The following is a 20,745-nucleotide window of genomic DNA, read 5'->3' as shown; positions in this document are numbered from 1 at the left end:
ATCAAAGAAAGTACAAACAAATATATTTAGATTACTAAAACTCAAATAGAAAGTATATATATATATATTTTTTTTTAAACATAGGCTATTCTTTAGACATATAAAAGCTACAGAAAGACTGAATCTGAACAATTCATCTTATTTGTGGTTGTGCATCCATCGAACCGGATCTAGAACTTTATGAATCTGGACCTCCAACTCAGCGGAAGTCGTCAAATGACGTAGGTCGCGTCCTGTATCCGCATGAGCGGGACTTTGAGTTCACTGAAATCACTGAAACAAAAGTTTTGTGATTTTCTCTAATAGCTGCTCTTTTGTTTACCAGACATGGCGCTACAGATTGAAGCGGATTTACCACCTGGCTTTGCATGTCTGAAAGTAAGTTGTATATTTATTGTAAAACGTTTCGCTAACATGGCAGCTATTAACTCTTAGCTAACGTTAAATGAAAACCCCCACAGCTAACGTTAATGTTACAAGACGTTAAATCTATAGGATGCCAACTGACGTTACAATTATGAAGACATTTAGTTAAATACATATAACTTAATCATCTAGTTATCTGATATCCAGTTGTAGTACTTACTAAACATATGCTAACGTGACATTAGCTACCCTTATAGCTGACGTACAATGCAACAAACTCATTTCTGATTTAACGCAAACTGACGTTAACGTCATACTAATGAAGTAACGTTAAGTAGCCAACGTTACAGTTAACATTAATCTTGACCATAAAACATACTGTTAATATGGAACCCTGTCCATACAGAATATCTCAGAATATCTCAATATAACCGTTCAATAACGTTAACGTTATTGAACGGTTAACTTACGTTACCGCTAAAACCAAACACAAAATGCATTGACGTCATCATGCCAAAACAAAAACATACTTGCATACATAATTATTGTGGGTCTGTGTTTTAAACTGTCTGTTTCCTATAGATGTAAAATGCATTAGTGACAGTGTTTTTGTATCATTTTTGGTTACTGGTAAATAACTAATAGTTGAGCTGTTTTATTGGTGTTCACTGTGGTGTTTTTCTCATCTGCAGAATGTTGATGCCCTGCTTCGATGTCCCATTTGCTTCGACTTTCTAAATATTTCAATGATGACTAAATGCTCTCACAACTGTAAGTAACAAGTAGAGCAGCTTCTAAGATAGCTCTCGTGATTATTATCTTAATTAGAAGCAAATCATTTACAAAAAATAAAATTCCTTCAGTTGATTATTGATTATTATCTTAATTAGAAGCAAATCATTTACAAGAAATAAAATTCCTTCAGTTGATTATTGATTATTATCTTAATTAGAAGCAAATAATTTACAAGAAATAAAATTCCTTCAGTTGATTATTGATTATTATCTTAATTAGAAGCAAATAATTTACAAGAAATAAAATTCCTTTTGGAAAAAAAGGTCCTAATCAAAGCAGTAAGAGGTGAACATTTAAATGAGAATTGGTGTCTTTTCAAATGAATGGGATGTTTTTGCCGTGTGTGTGTTAGCTACTTCTACAAATATTGTGTATGTAATCTTTGGTATCATTTTGATGATGAGCAAAAGAATCATTCAGTAGTCATCATGACTTTCTGTCCCCTGCATTCTGCTGTTGTCTTGAGAAAAGAGTGAGTTCCGCGCTTAAGTTGAAGCAGGTTTATTTTAGGTGAATCCATATTTGTCTGCATTTATTTGTGTCCAAAGACGTGTCCTTCTTATTTGCTCCAGAATTTAGCTTTGTGATGTATATGAGTGCACCATCAGACTCCTCAAATGTGGATTGAATACAGTTGTGCACGACAGAGAACTTTTTTATGTTTATTGTTCAGACCAAATTAGCACTGAAAAACTCTACCTGTTGGCTAAAAAAATGATGTGTAACATGCATTTTGTTTGCATTTCATTTTACAGTTTGCTCCTTGTGCATCAGAAAATGTCTTTGCTATAAATTGCAGTGTCCAGTTTGCAATACAGTAAGTATAAACTTGACTTGAATGTGTAATCGTGCCCCCAAATCAATTTGCATAATCATCAGGGTCATTACCTCAATATAGATGACACAATTACAGGCCGTCATCTTTCACAATTTCATGTTATCGTCTGTAATTAATTGTATTAATTTGATAAAGGAGACAGGATCCTTCATACCTCGCCTCTTTCTTTCAGCAAGCAGCTGAACAAGATTTAAGAACCAACCGTTTATTGGATGACTTGGTCGTAAACTTTCAAGCTGCAAGGTAACCACACAATGCATTATAAATGGTTACCAGCAAACCAAACCTGTTTTGGTATTGGTTTTGAATTCAGGGTACTGCCGTCATGATGAGCAGCGAAGATTTAAAAACAGAATCCTGCCTGTACCACATTTGTCCACATTAACAAATCCGCAAATGGATACATGATGCTGGAGTCAATGAATTACTGTTTATTTGGACTTTAGTAAGTGATGCCACTCATTTATCATCTAAATACTGTTAAATCCAAGTATTTTTCTGGCCTTCTGCACACCAGCTCAGATGGAGAACAAATATATAAGCAATTTATTTTAATACACCCATATACAGCAAACAATAGTTCTTACATTTAGTGTAATTATTTTGCCCACAGAGACAGAATTATGAAAATGGCAGATCAGGAAATACATCTTACTCTACAATCCATGTAAAAGCTCTTTACCACGGGCACAGGTGCATCGCCTGAGCATCCCTCCAGTTTGTATCGGCACGGTTCTAAGAACTGACAAGAAAAACGATTTCAAGAGATCCCATTGTTATTGAAAAGATTACAGTATGTCCACAAGGGAACCTATTTCAGTTTTTAGCAATTCATCAGCATTAGGGAAACAATTGTAATTGCCTTCTAGTAATCTACTTTTGATTTAAGGATTCTCTGTAAATCAAATGGGGATTTTGTTTTCATCAGCTAAAGTCATTCACAGTCCTTGTATTGCACTTGTACGTGTGTTGTGTAGCTCTAGGGCTGATCTTTTTTCATTACAGCAGGATGAGGGCCTAGGGAGCAGTGTCCAAAGCCTGTCTCAAGGAAATGAATTGGTCCTTTTTAAATTTTCGTTTTTTTCCTCCAGTGACAGTTATCACAGTGTAGGAAAACAATTCCTTTAACTTGAACACATGGGTGCAACTAGCCACATGCTTGCACTATTTGGTTTGTCTCAGGCAGACTGATATTTCAGTCACCCCCAACCCCTGGGATTATGTATCCCTGCTGGTCTAGGGTCATGCTCTCCTTCTCATCCTGTAATCCTCACTCTGTACCCATCTTAGTCTTGTTTCTCCAGTGAAAAGGTAACACAAAAGGACAACACAAAAGACATCTCCTTAAGGAAGTCTATGAACAGAGTTTTATGAGTGATCCATGTTTTTGTGTGCGTTATAGCATCTGTTGAGGTAAACAAAAAAAAAAGAAGCTGAAAATAAGCCTCCTTGAAAAACCGGCTCCTTTTCTGTTCATCAGAGGGCATTGTCCCTGAAAACCACTAAAGAAACAACTCAAGCTATAATCGACAGAATTGTTTCTTCAGTGAAGTCCGGCCTAATCTTGATTTAATATCTGAATGCTGTTATCAGTCAGTAAGTTCCTCCTTTCCATCAATCATGTCAATGTTATCATCTGTGAAAAGTCTCTCCACGAACTCCAGACCTTCCGAGTGTCATCACTGTTATAAATGAGTGGCTTACGCTGCTGCTCTTGCCTTTTGGGTTTTAATTTCCTGTTGCGTAGCATTGAGCATCTGAAATATGGGATTCCTCGACGTTGTCTTAGAATGTTGTAGCTATGTCGCAACACACCTGTCTCGACCAATTTATGAATAGTTAGTTTGCTCTGAAATAAATGTACCACATTTAAAGACTATTTCTTTCACATATTTAGCTTTTGGGCCTGTGCAAAAACATGTCTGCACAAAATCATACAGGGAAGAATGTGTAGATTTCTCTAGCATCTGTCCATGTAGTTGCTATGTTTTCTGCTTTAGAAGGGTTTTTGGATAGCGTCTTACATTTTTCATTGTGGAACTTACTGGAAAACTGCATTGGGTGGCTTTAATTTAGTGCAATTATACTAGAGGCCTATTTCTACAGCCAACCACAGCGATTATTGCAGTGCCACACTGTTATCACAGTAACATTATCTGCCTAGTCACCGGCAGATAATGTTTCACGTTATTTAAGGATTTCTTTTTATTTACTGCTTGACAAAAAGCAACTTTTAAACTACTTGAAATTGAATTACTTTGGTGACGAATGAGTCCCGTCGTAACCATGATGTAATGTATGCTACTCATTTTAAATAGGTACTGCATCTCTAACAGCTCTTCTGGCTGGTGTCTTCTCTATGGCAACAGCCTGTAAACTGCTGAGCTACAGTAGTGTTTAGAACCATTTGACAAAAACCTGTTTGCTCAAATGAGGCAGAAACAGTTGGGGCAGAAACGAATGGCTCTCATGTGAAGTGATGACGGTACATTTGTATTATCCAAATTGTGTTTAACAGGTCAGCACAGTTAAGTAACATAGCAGATACAACTGAAACGTTACACTTTGTAACTCAAAGTGATTGAGGTACTTTTCATACACCTTCTGTTTTTTTGCTTACCTTGTCCAAATATACTACAAAACATTTGCTGCAATACAAAGTCAAAGTTCTAACGGGCTGTATGCGGTGCTACAAAACGACTGGAGCATATTTCCTCCAGATCTTTGCAGGGAGAAAGAGGAGGTGTTTCCATGTGACATTTGTGCGAAGCGGCTTTGGCAAGTGTGTGTGTGCGTGCACCTGCTCTAATGGGGACAGCAAGTACAAATTAGTTCTAGATATGGAAAGCGGAACATTACACACCTCATTGGTTCCCGTTTTATTGCAAGTAATGGCCCAGCCGAAATTTGTTTGCCGAAGTGCCTACTTTTTCTCGCTCCCTCAGAGAAGGAGCGAGATAGTTGAGCAGGTGCAGTTTAACTTCAAAGGGCTCACTTTACTGTCTACAGTATTTATTGACTCTCCTTCTCTCTTTAATGGGCTCAACATGCATTTTTTTAAGAGGTCACACATCCTTTACACTACAGAACATACTTTATGTAAGTATACTGTACATTTGTATTTTTGAAAATGCAAAACACGCTTTAATTCACATGCCCTTTTGCCTTTTTCTAGGCAGCAGTTGTCAAAAGTGCATTTTGAATCTCCTCCAATATCACCAAGGACCCCAGCTTCAGCTGTCAAATGCAGAACTCCCAGAGAGATGGGCCAGAAGTGTAATAGCTCAGTTTTGAGTCACTTTTTCCAAAAGAGGCCTAAAACAACTCCCACTAAGGAAACCCAGCAAGACGGTTCTGTCGTTCGGTGTGCTCAGCGGAGGAAAATACAGACTGCACACACCCACAATGCAAATGACGCTGACCTACATTCAGCAGCTGATCAACATCCAGTGGTTGTGAAGGAAGAGCCGATGGATGTGGAGGTGGCATCTATCCAGGGTTTGATGTCAGTCAAGCGGGAAGCCGGAGTCTCGCACAGTATGAGCACCGGGGTTGAGATGGCGCATTCCTCATCACCATCACAGGACGTGAAGCCCGTAATCAAAGGTGAAGCCCTTCTACCTGTAGGTTACCGGTAATAACGCTGAATCCATCCATTAGCTCACTGATTCATGTTCACACGGCGACATCTGTCACATGTTCGCTTTTAATAATTGCGTGGGGAATCTCTTTTTATAAGTCTGAAGCAGGCAGGCACAACCTTAAGCTTTTCGGGCAGTTTAAAAGAAGAGTATCATCTTCAGTATGTATCGTCCTTTTGGTGTAGCTATGTCTTAAAGATGCTAAATTCAGAACATTAATATAGCAGCAAACATGTGTTTGCTATGTAAAGATATAGCGAAGTAATGGTGTCTTGAGCAGAGAATGAAGTTGCTCTTCCTCTGTGTGTGTGTGTGTGTGTGTGTGTGTGTGTGTGTGTGTGTGTGTGTGTGTCAAATCTGCTTAGGACCCTCTCCTGTGTCCCCAAACTTAACAGAAAGACACCCTGAAAGGATGCACGATGAAACTCTAAAACTGTTTTAAAAATCAACTTGCTGATTCTAGAAGTTAGCTTGGTATGGGAAATCCATTACCGTGTGAACAATGAGCCACCTTTATTGTTGTGTCAAAGTCATTTTTATGTTGTGAGTTTTAAAAACTTCCTGACGGTACATTCAAGGACGTTCTCATATTACCAAGTCTACGCATGATCTGACGCGAGCTGAAACAATACGAAAACGTACGGTATACTTTTCACAGTAGTCAGTGAACATATTGTCTTGAAGCAAAAGATTGTGTTACTTCTTGCTGTTGGTCAGTAAGTGTTGCTGTTTTTAGATTGTGGGTATTTAGTTTAGGATCAGCTCTTTATTTGTACCCTTTCATATTAAGTGCATTGATGGGATGGTATGGTTTGGCACGGAAATGTAATGTGACATAGGATAAAAAAAACGGTTTATTATTTTCAACTAAGCAGCAAATAATATCTTGTGCATTTTTTTTTTTTTTTTGCAGTAGAGTGCCCTGTGTGCTCTGTCAGTGTACCACAGCAGTTCATCAACAATCATCTGGACACGTGTCTTACCAGAGGAGAGAAGAAGGAAAGCTTGAGGAGGTAAAATACCAACTTAGCTGATCACTTAAATAAAGGCTGTCTGCTGCTGTTTGCTCAATAATGCTCTATAGGGAGGTGAGATATAAGTACAACTAAAAGACACTTCATAGATTTCCTGATCATTGGATTCAAATTTATTAATTCACAAAAAACTGGTAAGAATTGTCAATCTATGCGGTATGTGACTGTTTGGACTGGATTTTGTTTTTTCAGGGTTGATGGAGCTAGGCCAGCTGTTTTTTCCTGGCTTCTAGTATTTGTGAGAGGCAGGCTAGTATGTAGAGATAAAACCTGATATTGTGTAAAAATGTGTGCTTCACGGAAACATATTCTAGACATGTACACATTTTATTTAACTACAGATCTCCACAATGTACATTGTCTGATGCACCGTCGGTTGACTTCATATGCACACCTTCCCTGCTATCTGTCCTTTCCACTGTCTGAGAAGATAGTTTCCTCTGAAAGTGCCTGTGTATGATTTTTACTTGGAAATTGAAGTCATATACTCTGTGTTATTGCACTTTTGTTTGCTTACAATTACAGAATTACTGAAACTATACAATTGCACTTATTACTGTATTTGTAGTATTACCATCGACCTGGCTAATCCTCTTGTTGAAGACAGGTTCTGTGACATGACTTGAGAGACTGATCCTCTCTCGCAAATATGATGTTCTGTTAAGGATTGGTAATTTTTGTTGCCGGGCAAAATAGTTGATCTGAAGTACACCCTGACGTCATGATAATTTCAGAGGTTTTAATATTCTGGCCTCATGTAGTCAGCCTGCATGGAGAGGATTCCTCTCGCTACCAACATTAATAATTTACACTTAATGTCTTCTATTCAAGACAAAGTATGCAATACAATATAACACATTTGACGGCCTTGTATGAATTTAACAGGACTATAGAACCTCAGAGTGTGTTCCTCCACCAAGCTGACAAATGGCAACTCTCATCAGTTATATATCATTAATCAATCATCTGCTTATGATGTCCAAGACTCGCATGTTGAACAGTTTTAGAAATGTATTACGGCTGAGTACAAAAATGCCCCACGTTATATCGGGTGATTACTGAAATATTCTGTTCAACATCTCCGTTGCAGCTCCCTTGGCAACGCGAGGCGTCCGATGACGAAGCTCGTGTACAACCTGCTTTCGATGCAGGAGCTGAAGAGGAGGCTGAAGGAGTGCCATCTCTCAAAGCAGGGTTCCCGAGACCAGCTGATCAAAAGACACCAGGAGTTTGTCCACGCATACAATGCCCAGTGTGATTCCCTAAAGCCCAAATCGGGTGAGGGCATTTGGTCCATTACACCACAAGGGGTGATACTGTGTTTAAAGTCAAATCTGAGTTTTGTTTCTAAACACATTTTTAAAAATTAAACACAAATTTCTAAAATGATGAAGACATTTTTGGACAGACATAAATGTAAAGGGTCTCTTAACTTGTTGGCGGAGGCATACATCCTATATTTATGAGACAAGAACATATGTTGATGTATATACCGTAGACATTTGGTATCACAGGTTGTGTTTTTTTTGACTGGTATTCCCAGGATTTGCCTGAAAACCTTTTTTTGTTCAATTGCAGATTTTAACGGGCAATATTTGTGATCTTAACGAATAAATCATTTTTTTCCTTGTCAACAGCTGAAGATATTGCCAAAGAGTTGGAGGCCAATGAGAAGATAAGGAATCAGCTGCAGGGGAAAGCCAAACCCGTGTGTAGTAACAGCTTAATGGGATGTATTGTGGGCTTGAATTGTACAGCCCCAAACGCCCTGAAAGTGACAAATGTAGCGCCTCATTTCACGCACATCAATTGATGCTCCTGTTTCCTGTTTCAGATTTGAAATGCTAACACCACAGAAGCAGCAATATTTTAGGAAAAGGTTGCTGTTTAGGCGAGGTTCTATATATTACAGATACCCCTTAATACGTTGTCTTTTAAATCATTGATATGAAAAGATTGAAAGTTTAACTAGAAAATGTGAAATTGGCGTCACACGATCGTCTAGATGGAAGACTTATCATGTTGGAGTTCTTGGGAATACAAAAACTCTCAGTCCACTCGCTGTTGTACAGTGGTGTTACAGAGTGAAGCTTCTGTTGCCTCATAAACAATCCCTGGCTGATTACGCACACTGTCCTGCAGAGAGCACACAAACCAGCGATCAAGTCACAAATGGTATTAACGTTAAGCGGTGGTAGCTGATGGGACCGACTGCCAGCGTTGTTTGTCATTTGAACCAGCGAAAGCGACAGTAGCAGTATTATTAACAATTAATACTTTTCTTTTTTCACAAAATATCGTCCTTTGGGGAGAAATCTTTCACATTTTCTACCTTTCAGCTCTCCTGACAGATTTGCGGCTGCAGAAAAAAACAGCTTTAATCGCTGGGTCTTCATTTGACTCCAAAATTGAAACACGGTTTGAGTAGGTGCATGGCCATTTAAAACAATAGGTGTACTTCAAAACATGCACATCGGATGCTTTTAGTGCGTTTGGGCCTCATGATACTTTTTCCTCTCAAATGTCCCTGAGGAGTTTTAATAAATGTATACCAGTGTATATATATGGTTCACGCTAATGTATGTTTTTGTCAATTCAAAGGTCATGGTTTTCGCAAAGAATCAGTCCGAAAAGGAGATTGATGAGGTGCATTCAAATTACAGTAAGTGATTTTCTTCACTATGAATCTGTTGACACCTCAGGGGTTTGACTCGTCAAGCTGGCAGCTTAAAATCTGTGAACAAAGTTCAACTGATGAAATTGCTTTGCATGATTTTACATGTTCTGTTAAAATATGCATGTACGGTATGGGCCTGCATGGAAGGAAATTGCATGTCAGAATACTGCGTTTGTAATTCATTAGCTTTGCAGAAAGATAAGTAAACTAGCTACTTGCTGTATATTTGACCACTCTCAAATGTTTAAAAAATATCAAGTGCAACATAATATCACTACGCCTTTGCCAAGTGTACAAAAAGTGCAAACTAAATTGAATAGACCCAGAGTAAGAAAAACAGCAAAATAATTTATTACATTACCCCAAATTACAAAATAAATGCTGTCAGTGAAATTGCAACTTTATGTACAATTTCCCCTCTTCTCTATGCATAGCCTCACTAATATATTTTCTGAGGATACATACGTTTTAAAGCCAACATTGTTTACTGTAGGAAAACACATTTTCTGATGATCAACTTTGTTTGATGAAAACAGTTGGCAATCTTTTGGCATTTATCTCATCACTGAGGAAAACGTGTATCGATGATACTATGACTTCCAGTGCTTCCAAACTGTCCAACTGTGTGGGTCAGTTACAAAAATATATGAACGCTGTCTTCTGTAGAAAAAGACGCATCAGACAAAAAAAGGCAAAATGTTATCTCAGAGAGACAGACCACTTTTTTCCAATGTCTGAATTTGTTTTGAACTCTATATGAATTGACCAATTTTGTGTTCCCTGAAATGATTTGTAATGTTTCTTTCTCCTTTTTAACTGACAGTTATTTCTTCGCACTTAAGAAAACTAATACTGAAAAACCTTTTGGTCTGGGTTGGTAATCTTCTTCAAAAACATGTTTTACGGTTTATGTTTACAGTTCAATATTGACTCATTTCAAAGAGGGATATTCCATACCGAACATTAATCAGGACTTAACAGCCTCTATTAAAGTAATCAGATATACATACAGAATCACAGTGCATGTAGAAATGTTGCATCATTCAAAATGAATCATCTATTGCACTCACTCCATCTACCCATTGCAACGTCTTTCAAACTACAAGCACTATAACTTTCATTCCTTTGTCTTTTTGTAGTTATTTTCCGTTTCATTGCCTTTTAGATTTATTCTGTGTCCTATGCAGTGCTCTGTGTCTGTGTTTGAAAGGTGCTGTACGAATAAACCTGGCCTTGTCCTCACGCTCATGAGACAAGAACAGGAATTCAAGGCAGCGTCTCTTAGATTTGATCAGGGTTTCCCTCAGGACATTTCTTAACAACGGTTTCATTAAATTACTTCCTTTTTTGTACTTATCTGAAGGTTAATCCTTTTTGAAGATTTGATTCTTCTGTAAGAATACCTCAAACTATCAAATGGCAAAACTCGAAGGCTGAAGAGTTCAAAGCTTTGAAGCTTCATTCAGAACTTTGACGTTTGAGTTCCAAATCAACATTTGAATGCTGAGCAGCTTCTTTTCTGGTTAAACCCAAGATTTCTCCACAGTTGCAGATAAAAGTCAGGCTCCACTAACATTAATAGTATTTCCAACTTGTGTGATCCAAACATTTCATAGAGCGTTGTAAAGTCCAAATTGATAGATGTAATCTTTTTTTTTTTTTTTAATGTTTTTTTATCAAACTACCGGTAAGTGTTCCGCTACAATCCATATTCGTTGGCACTTGCTGCACTCAAAGGGAGACACCCACCTATATTTAACACGGTGGTCTGGCAGCAATCTACGGTAACAGCACCATCAATTACATTTATGTAACCACAATAACAAAAATCCATAATTTAGGTTGACGATGTTGAAATCTATCGGAACCCTTTATTTGAAAACCGTAACAGAAGATGTTCGGCACAACAATGCGGGACACAAGCTTGATCTAGGAAGGATTTAGAGGTCTTGCCGGTAGAATATGCCTAAAGATTAGATATGCTTTGTGCATCTTAATGAAAGCTTATGATGATAATTTCCAAAGCAAAGGCTTTTAAGACCCATCAATGCATTTCTTTTTTTCCATCTCTCGGCTGCCAATTCAGTAGAAAATCCACTTGAGTTCTAAATCCATCGGCACGAGATTATTTTTGTCTCATCTTTGTTATTGTCGCGTGGTTAAGCAGTGGAGAGGTTGACACTGTTCTTTTGGAAACTTTAAAAGTAATATTTACAAGTCTCCCAACAAAATCATTACGATTTTGCATATTCAATGTGTCGCCCAGCGGTAATATCAAACTTACTTTATTCTGTCTGGGAGCCAGCCACTGTCAGCTCGCCCTGTGGACCTTTCACGCCACATTACCAGCAACAGAAACAAGCAGCGCTGCGCCTCCAGTGAGTAATTTAGCAGCAAGGGGCGGAATGGAAATATTTAAAATTGATGAGATTTTGCCTGAGTGAACCTGTTTCTGAAGACATTTTTTATTATGATACGTAGGGTTACGTGGCTATTTAAGTCTCCATCTAAGATTTTGTTATTCCATTCGATATGAGCTCATACTGCAGATAATCACTCAACCACTCATACAGACGTACGAAGGCACAGACGTCCACTGTAGACCAGGTCTGTGTTTTTATCTTAAAGGGCAGAGGTCAAGCAAAAACAGCAGCATGAGGGGATCCAAAGTGATGGTTGAACGAGATAAAAAGCTTGTTGGAAATAACTCTGCAATGCTAACTTTAAAATTGGTTGAAAGAGGGTTGTGACTCAAAGTAGGTAGGGTCTATAAATATCTGCACTGCTGTGATAACCTCTTGATTTATCACAGGAGGATGTGGATGACTCAATCTGCCAGCATAGAGAATGGTCAATGAGCAGACAGGAAGGTGAAAGGAGCGCACACCGAATCCACCGGTGGCTTGCAGCCTTTATGACATATTCTTTTGTTAATAATACAATCAGCAGCTGGTTATTTAGAAAACAAATCTTAGAACCCAGAATAGCAGCAAGGAAAATCCTAGAAATCCTGCTTTGGGAGCCCAGCCCCGGAGAGGTTTGTTGTAGTTTATCCACTATCCAGCAATGTTAAAAATGCAATGCCTGATGGAGTCCACTGCAAAGCTGTGTGTGCTCGTGTTGCTGCATGTCTGTAAAATGAACCTTGTGCATGAAATGTTACCATAACTTGTAACCCACAAAATGCACAACTGTCTAATTCTTACAAGCCTGTAAACAAAAAACAAACAATACTACATATGTACTGTGTATTAGGAGCCACACGCGGGTAAAGCTTTGCAAATGAATTGGCTAATTTTCGTGTGAGAATAAAGTACTCCTTTGCTCCTGAAGGTATCGGTGACAAGTCTGAGGTAGTAGAGTTGTTCCTTGTGTAGATCACACGAGTGTTAATTGCAGTATTATTTCTTTCTCTCAGTTCTCTGTTCTCCTGTCTTTGTTTATAGGAACATCACAGATGCTTATGTAGGAAGTGATTCAATTCTTCTTTTTGCCTGCGTCTGTTCACAGGCAGTTATAATGTATTTTCAGTGACTGTTTGGCCTCCACCAATGTAATTTAGGGATTTTGTTGCCACAGACATCTTGGACCTTGCATCTGTGGTGTTACGCTTTAAATACAGAATAAAACCTTGGATTTCTCAAATATATTCAACCTTTCAAGGTTGTAATTTGTCATTTCCAAGTCAACGTACGAGTCTGATCGGCCTGATGCGTTACAGATACTGTCTCACGAAGAAAAATGAGCCCGCATTCAATATACATTTTAGTTCATGGTAAATTCCCAAACAACATTTTCTACAGTAGCCTATTTGTGGGAAGTTATTTTCTTTGATCCACGACTAGGTGGGCTCTCAACTCATTTTCAGTGACCCTGACCATAAGCGCTAAGATAGTGTTGCATTAAGATCATTGACTAGCACTCTGTACCTCAGATACTCTGCTGCATAATTAAACATGATGTCCTTTTATTTAAAGCTATTCCACCATATATCCTATTTTTTCCTGCAGGGAAGAAGCACAACAGTGACTTTTCCCACCTGATTGCTCAGGTTCGGTATTGCCTAGAAACCCCCAGGCAGACTCGTATCAAACAGAAAGTCACTGTGGAAGAAGAGGATGCACAGAAAACACCCTCAGCAGGTACTGCAGCACTCATTACCTTTCTCAAGGAATACAATGTACTCTAGCCACAGGAGATGTTTAAATAGTGGGACTAACTCATTTCATGACTATATACAAATTGAAAAAGGCACAACAAATTGCGTGACACTGTCCACTGTGTGAGAGGCTACAGATATGTAACAGTACCAACACGACCTTAAATCTACTTCTGACTTTATGCACACCCCTTTTGACAGGTCGTTCCGCCACTGTTTAATTCTCCCTGGGAGTCTGACACAATGACCTGGGAGTCTGACACAATGATGAACTGTCCATGTGTGCCTCCTCTAGATCACGTTGCAGAATCAAAAAGCTACTCGGTGATTAAGGTAGAAGACAGAGAATCTGACGCGGAGCCATCTGCGAGAAGGATTGAATTGTCCTCCAGCCCCACCTATAGTGACGTGTCCATCAGCAGGTGAGCCCTAGATAGTGGACACGTCCTCATTCACTGACTGGAGGTCACACCCTCAAAGCTTCTTGTCAAGGTTTGGTCTTTTTCATGCTACGGATGAGTCGGAGCCTTATTTGTAACTACCTTTCTACAGTTTGCATATATCCAAGTGTAATTTCACAGTGATCATGTTGGAAGAAAGCAATGCTTCCTCTTGTAACTTTCAGTTCGTAAATCCTCAAGGAAAATCACTGACTATTTTAGTTTTAGAAATATTAATGGTGCTACCGTTTTCTAGTGTATTAACTTATTTTGCAATTTGTGTGGCAATCTGCTTTTAACTCTACTGGTGTTTTGTACGATGGTGCAACATCTCGTTATATTTGCTTGAGTTTAAGTGTTTGTATCCAGTGCAGTTTGTCTATTTTAGTCCCCATTCCAATTAATTTCTCGTTCTTTTGGCAGCAAACTCGTGTCTTGTCACCATTTGTGACGTAGTATGAATAAATCATGTCTTTACACGTCTTTTAAAAGCGGAATTAATTTAATTTCCTTTCATCATTCACTTAGAAATGCTCAGAAACTGTCATTTTATTGGCATTTCTGTCCTATGTTGCAACCTCTGGATACAGAGGTGAGTGTAACAAGAGAACTCCAGCCATACGCTACGGGTAGTTTTAACCATCTGAACAGTCTACATGAGTTTGTGTATGAAATACAAAGAAAGCTGCAGAACAACTTTGTCATGTTGTGGAGGCCTTTTTATTTGGAGTGCTGAAGATTGACAGACATGAGACCAGCTTCACAGTAAATAGGCCAAATCATTTCAGCTCAGCATCATGTTGTGTGTAATTGAGGCAGAGGGAGAGAACAATGTTCCTTTGTTTTCTATGAGTAACAAAATACAAATGATGATAAAAGTTTGATTTGGTTCCAGCCGTCTGTCAGCGTTTACATGTTTGCTTTGTGTTTTCTTGTGGATGCTGTTTTGCAGATGAGCTCTTGGTCTCATTTAGTCATTTTATTAACAAAGATTTCCCGGACATGTCCTCCCGAACAGCCTCATGTCTCCTGCATTCACTTTCAATGTGTGGTTGGGCAGGGAAGAGTATAAATTATTCAATTATTGGTTGCATTAAAAGCAGGAGGTTTACCATCAAATCACAGTAATGATGTTAACAAATATATTAACGCACAGGCAGTTACGTGATTTCCCCGAAGTTGTAGTCTAGAAATAAAATCTGCAGGTTTTTGTTGACGGGGACCGAGATGAGCCCTTCAAAAAGTGCTCTTGAGACCTAGACCGCTCTCGAGTACTACAACTCTGTCTCACTCAACTAAAGCCTCTTGGTATTGTGAACAATCATATCTCATTTTTACTCCCTTTGAAGTAACATCGCTGACCATTGTTTCGGTGGTATGTTTATCTTGTCAATGGCAGGCTGACAGTTGGTTCTACACAAAGTGTAATGCAGTGAAAACACCTGCTCAAAACACATGAGTTTAAAGAAAACCATTCATAGTTTTCAGAGCATCACAGTATAATTAGAAATATCTCACCTTTATGGCTGTTGCTTGGGACTAAACTAATACAATATATTGAAACAGCAAATACCCTATATCAGTAAAACTGATGACATTTTCCTTCTTTTCTTCTGTCCACTCCCTCTTTTCCATTGCAGTTCTATTTCAGACATCTTTGGTCCGGAGCCTGCCAGACACCCAGAGTAAGTGGTTCTACTGTCAAACCTTTTGTGTTTTTAGTTTTTACTGTGCCACCCACTAATGCTACGAATGCTACATAATCTTGTTGCCATTACAAGTAATTGCACATTTGTATTTATGCACAGATTGGATGTCAACACACTTGTCAGGATTGTCTGACACACAGTAAATTCACACCTTGAGTTACATTAGTTTTACATTTAGAAAACGATAACAAGTGGAACTGCAAATACTTGAGTACAGCTTTAAAAACCATCAAGTGAAACGAAGACATTTTATTTTCTAATGACTGTTTATTGTTTGTTTTAGTTGTTTGGTGTAGAAAATGTCAGAAAATGTTGTTCAGTGTTTCCCACAATTCAAAGTGATTCAGTCTGCTGTTAGAGGAGTAAAGAAACAGAAAATATTCTCATTTAAGAAGTTGCAATCAGAGAATTTTCCTAAAATAATTCTCAAACCAATTAATCGATTATCAAAATATTTGGTAATGACGCAGTTTTTGGAGTAGAGCGATGTAGATAAATAACATGCCATGCCCTTCTATCAGTTAAGAATGAAAATCCTAAAATCCCTCTTCTAAAACAAGAGCAGCTAAGCCGCTCTACTGCCTGCTTTCACGAGCTTCTCACTCACTCGGGACAGGTTGTCCTACTCTCCTCTCTGAACGTGTAATATGATGCTTTTCCTTGAATTTGGGAACTTCGCTTCTTATCAGAGGCAGCAAGATAGCACTCTTGTCAACAAATTGTTGGCAAACAGTGGATATTTATTCTAGTAGTCAGAGTCCCTGAGCTATTGGTGATTGTTTGGACAACTTAACATGCCAGGAAAGATGATTTTATCCAATTATACTGTTATGTCAGCAGCAGATGTTAATTGTCCAGGGTCAGCGGTGGTCATATTTCACACCAATTATAGCTGTGACAAGTATTGTGAATATTGAGATTCAGTATTTGGAAGGCTGCTTTCTGTATTCAGTTTTATCCTCTTTCTCGAGTATTTACTGCCACATACTGGGCTGTTGCTGCTGTCATCTGCAACAAGACAAGCGGCACATATCTCTTCACCCCAGAGGACTTGCCTAGACAACTGTTGTGACCCGATTCTCATGTGCATGCGAACTGCTCACAAAGACCGGGAAGCATTCCGGTGTCACATTGCCTCTTCTCTCCCTCTCCTTTTTGCTGGTGGCGTCGCCTTGTGCTACTAAACTAACCCGTGTCATTGGTGAGACAAGTTCAAATAACGAACTCATGTAAATGATTCTAAATGCGTTTTAGTATTCCCAACCAGTTGATACTGTGTGCGCTCTTCTGGTGTCTTCTGTGCTTGTAAAAAAGTATGAAACAAAATGTTCTTTCCATCAGGTGAGGCTGTATCTCCATCCCCCAGTCTCTGGCAGACTGACTCTGGCAGTGATGACACTTTGCACAGAAGCCAATTGCCTGCTCATAAGTGATCCACTATACTTGGTTGTCTCCCACATGTGGACTTCTGACCCAAATTCCACTGTTGGAATTTTGTTTTTCCTCTCCATCGTGTCAAGATGAAAAGCCAGAGGACCTTGTCACCGGCTGGAGCGTAATATATATCTGTAGTATAATCAGCTAAAGATTCATGTGAAGCTGTAAGTGGTTCCACATGGAAGATACTGTGGGTTCATGTTATCTGAACACGTCTTATGGAGAGATCTCAGAGTCCACCAACACTACAGAATGAGCTGTGGAGCCCACCAGAGCTTACACCGTAGCAAGAAATATTGATTTGGCAGAAAGTAATCCATAATGGGGGAAAAAAGCTTCTTTTGTGTTTCTCTGACAGCAGTGAGGTTTCTGTCAGAATAAAAACAGAATTGTTTTTGTGTATTTTCTGAAAGAAAAGCACAGATTAGATTGTCTCCGAAAAATTAATAGAATCCTTTATCTTTCTGGAGAATTAATGTAAAAGAAAAATTGTGTTTACTTTGAAGGTGCTAAATGTGAAAGTAGTTGTTTTCTTAAATTCAAGACTTAAATTCTAACAAACTCCTTCCCAAAATGTAAGAATATAAAGTAGTAGGAGTAAATATTTTGATAAACCTACACCACTGACCGTGAAACAATTTGACCACAATTTAGTACATTGACCATACATGGTCCAGGGCAGTGCACATGATCACCTCTGCCTCATATTGAGCCAGGAGAACCCTGTCTGCCCATCTCAAGTCGAGCTAGTTGGACCTAGCAATTGACTTTACACTTGTACAAGGGAGAATAAGTCCCAAAATAGAATAGTGTTTTCTGTCTCTGTGCTGGGTGGACCAAGAGCTTTGTGTTGATTTGTCCTTTTTTAATTGGACACACAATGTTTTATCTAAGGGAGTTTTTCTGGGCTAATGCGTTTGCTGGAGGGATGTCAAGCAGCCTGTTGATCAAATGTTCCATCACTTCAGCAGCATGATAATCAAGTGTGAATGCACTCAGGCTATGCACCTGCCTCCATTCCCGTCAGATGATTGCAGTCTGCATAATATGTAGCATCTCAAAGTAAAGGGGCCTGTGGTGTTAATTGACTGTTTAAACTGGTAGTTACATAGAGGCAACTAGTGGAAAACGGTCATACATTTAATTTTGCTCATTTACCACGTACATTATGACCGTTGTGGTAGACTTGATCCAGCAAGATCGTACTTAACTAAATCTTAGATGTGATTAAATTCTAAGCTTTTCCCTCCCGTCTCAAATGTTTTCTCAAGATATACACCAAGGATGGCAGCAGGAAGGAAGGCAATTTTAAGAAAGCTATTGTACATTGATAATAATAACGTGTGGTGTTTATGGCTCTGGGGTATTGTAGTCGGTAGGTAATTTACTGCTGGAATCTTTTTTTATTTTTGGGGGTTTGGTTGATTGTGTGTAGATACCAAGCAGCTAGTGTACGGCAGCTGTATTAACCAATGATAACACCTTAATCACCTTAACCTTAGTTTTGCACATTTCTGATATTCTCCATTCTCTAAAGACTAAAAGGTTATCTCTGAAATTGATCTTTCATAGAGACACAGAGAGGACCGCAGTCCAAAAGCGAACATCCCGCACGAAGAGAGACAAAACGGCTTCATCACTCGTCAGTGGAAAGCGACGGCGGAAGACGTAAGGATTGATGGATTGATGGAGCGATGGAGCAAAGGGAGGTCGAGAGAGTGAGATCTCTTACCTTCCAGATCAATGCCAATAAACTGATTACTGAAGTTCATGCATAACAAGAAGTGATCTTTATGCACATTCCTGTCCAGCATTTCATTCTTCTGAAGTAGTACTTTTCAATATGTGTCATAGTATGAATACATTTAGTATTTTAAAATACTTTGTGGTCTTGTTGTCCATGATGAGCTCTGGCCTCCAACATTTCTTCATGTTACTCGAGGAGTATGGAGGCTGTAAAATCAAATCTTGAATTTATTCAAACACTTAAGTGTCGTAAAGATTTAGTTTCTTCTTAGTTTTACTTTTTGTTCATAGACATAAGCAGAAGTTAACATAATTTCTACTTGTAACCAGTGTTCCCGGCACTATATAGTATTCTATTGTAATTTGAATCCACATTATCTTGTTTTTTTTTGTGTTTTTCTTTTCTTAATCTTGTTTTTTCTTCTTCTTATATATACCATGTTATATGGTCCACTGTAATATTCTGTTTAAACTGAAATAAACCTGTAACAGCATTTAATAGTTTTGCATTTGAACACTTTTTGTGTTACATAATTGACTTCTCTTCCAACATTAGCTGCACATGGCGTCATAAATAGATTTTGGCACTTTGTACACTGTGTGCAAAGCTGCAGTTTTATACTCTGTGGTTGTGCTGGAATGTCTATTGAATCCCAAACATTCACCTTTTTTTTTTTTTTTCTTCTCTCGATTGCTAACCTATCACCTCCATCTTCAAACTTTCCATCAGATATTTTGGCCAACTCAGATTAGGAACTCGGCTGCGTGGGTTTTCTCTGTCATTTGCAATTTCTAAGCATGCAACAAATCTGTAGCTTTCAACTTGATTTGTTTTCTTTGAAAGAAAAGTAACCGGGGTCAGTTTGGTTCAGGAAACCCAATGCTTGTGGAAACCTTAGGTCAAAGCAGCCAACGTGTAAACACTGAAGGGGGGGGGGGGGAGGTGGTGTTTATGTATGCGTGTATGGGAGAGTGAGCAGGAACACGTTTGGAAGCAGACCTTGATTGAAAACAGAGCTCTCCTCCAGTCCGAAACATGGTGCTTCTGACTCGGTTGTCTCTCCCCTCAGACAAAGCAGGGACACACTGACAGACATTGCTGGATTCATAACAACCTTACTTATTTTTTTCAATACAATGATTCTGTTTGTGTCTGGTTTAATTAGCCGGGACTTCTGCCTGAAACTACAGGAGAGGTTTGAGTGCCTCCTGATCCTTGATTTGGGATGCAGTGAAGCAGGCAATGATATCACTGATTCCATACACGCGCCAAAACCACAGGGACTGCACCCTTTCAATAGAAATCCCAGTCACCTTATTTGTCTGTCTGGGTGGTTTTTGAAGGATGTTTATCATCCGTCTAACGCAAGGTGAAACAGAATCTAGATCTTATAATTCATAATGGCCCTCTCGTCCTGGTCCTAACCAACATTTGCTCATATTGCAAATGCCGTGACAGCCTATTGAAACTGTCCAAACCAACTAAGAAAGGATGTCAAATGTGAATGTCATGGTGAGAAATCAGAAGTCAGAGTTGCAGACCTACAAGATTCAGCCTCGGGACAGAGTGTTCTACATGAACTACTCAACCTGCCCCTGACAACAGCTCGCATTAAGCTCAGCCTCGGGGACGAAATAGCAGCAATGTTAACAGCCCTCTTGTGGTTCAAATAATTGTGGTCCCCCTTTAAACAGTTGCCAATGGAGTGACTAATTTCTCTTGATCCGGGAATGAGCCAGAGACGAGCTTGAAGGGGCGCCACACTAATAGGGAAATAGGGTTGGATGTATCTCTGGTGGAGGAGAGGTTCCATTTGACCGTTGACTTTTTTTAAATGTATTTCAGCAGCACACTAAAGAGACACATTTTTTTGTAGTCTGCTTCATTTTCAGTTGGTTATTA

General features: G+C 38.9%; 1 protein-coding gene across 2 annotated transcripts; it reads left to right on the top strand.

Annotated features, from left to right (window-relative positions):
* The first annotated feature begins 240 nt into the window (after positions 1 to 240).
* Positions 241 to 19,336, top strand: rad18 (RAD18 E3 ubiquitin protein ligase). Of its 2 annotated transcripts, none has more exons than XM_079265895.1 (13): positions 241 to 378; positions 1,059 to 1,137; positions 1,917 to 1,978; positions 2,172 to 2,242; positions 5,175 to 5,605; positions 6,557 to 6,653; positions 7,765 to 7,952; positions 8,312 to 8,382; positions 9,276 to 9,336; positions 13,362 to 13,493; positions 13,806 to 13,932; positions 15,591 to 15,635; positions 18,669 to 19,336. In XM_079265895.1, exons 1-13 carry the CDS (start codon positions 328 to 330, stop codon positions 18,766 to 18,768), a joined length of 1,515 nt encoding a protein of 504 aa, XP_079122021.1. In that variant the 5' UTR covers positions 241 to 327; the 3' UTR covers positions 18,769 to 19,336. The 2 variants fall into 2 exon arrangements, with proteins under 2 accessions (XP_079122021.1, XP_079122020.1); XM_079265894.1 differs by having other exon boundaries at positions 6,554 to 6,653.
* The last annotated feature ends 1,409 nt before the right edge of the window (positions 19,337 to 20,745 follow it).

Source organism: Melanostigma gelatinosum (assembly GCF_949748355.1).
Source record: "Melanostigma gelatinosum genome assembly, chromosome: 3".
NCBI classification, from domain to species: domain Eukaryota; kingdom Metazoa; phylum Chordata; class Actinopteri; order Perciformes; family Zoarcidae; genus Melanostigma; species Melanostigma gelatinosum.
This window is presented reverse-complemented; position numbering and strand designations above follow the sequence as displayed.

Bases quoted from the DNA above. Each gene is read 5' to 3' on its own strand.
- rad18 (XM_079265894.1), top strand. From the start codon at position 328: ATGGCGCTACAGATTGAAGCGGATTTACCACCTGGCTTTGCATGTCTG. The intron at 6,654-7,764 runs GTAAAATACCAA...TCTCCGTTGCAG, and splicing joins AAGAAGGAAAGCTTGAGGAG to CTCCCTTGGCAACGCGAGGC. The intron at 13,933-15,590 runs GTGAGCCCTAGA...TTTCCATTGCAG, and splicing joins AGTGACGTGTCCATCAGCAG to TTCTATTTCAGACATCTTTG.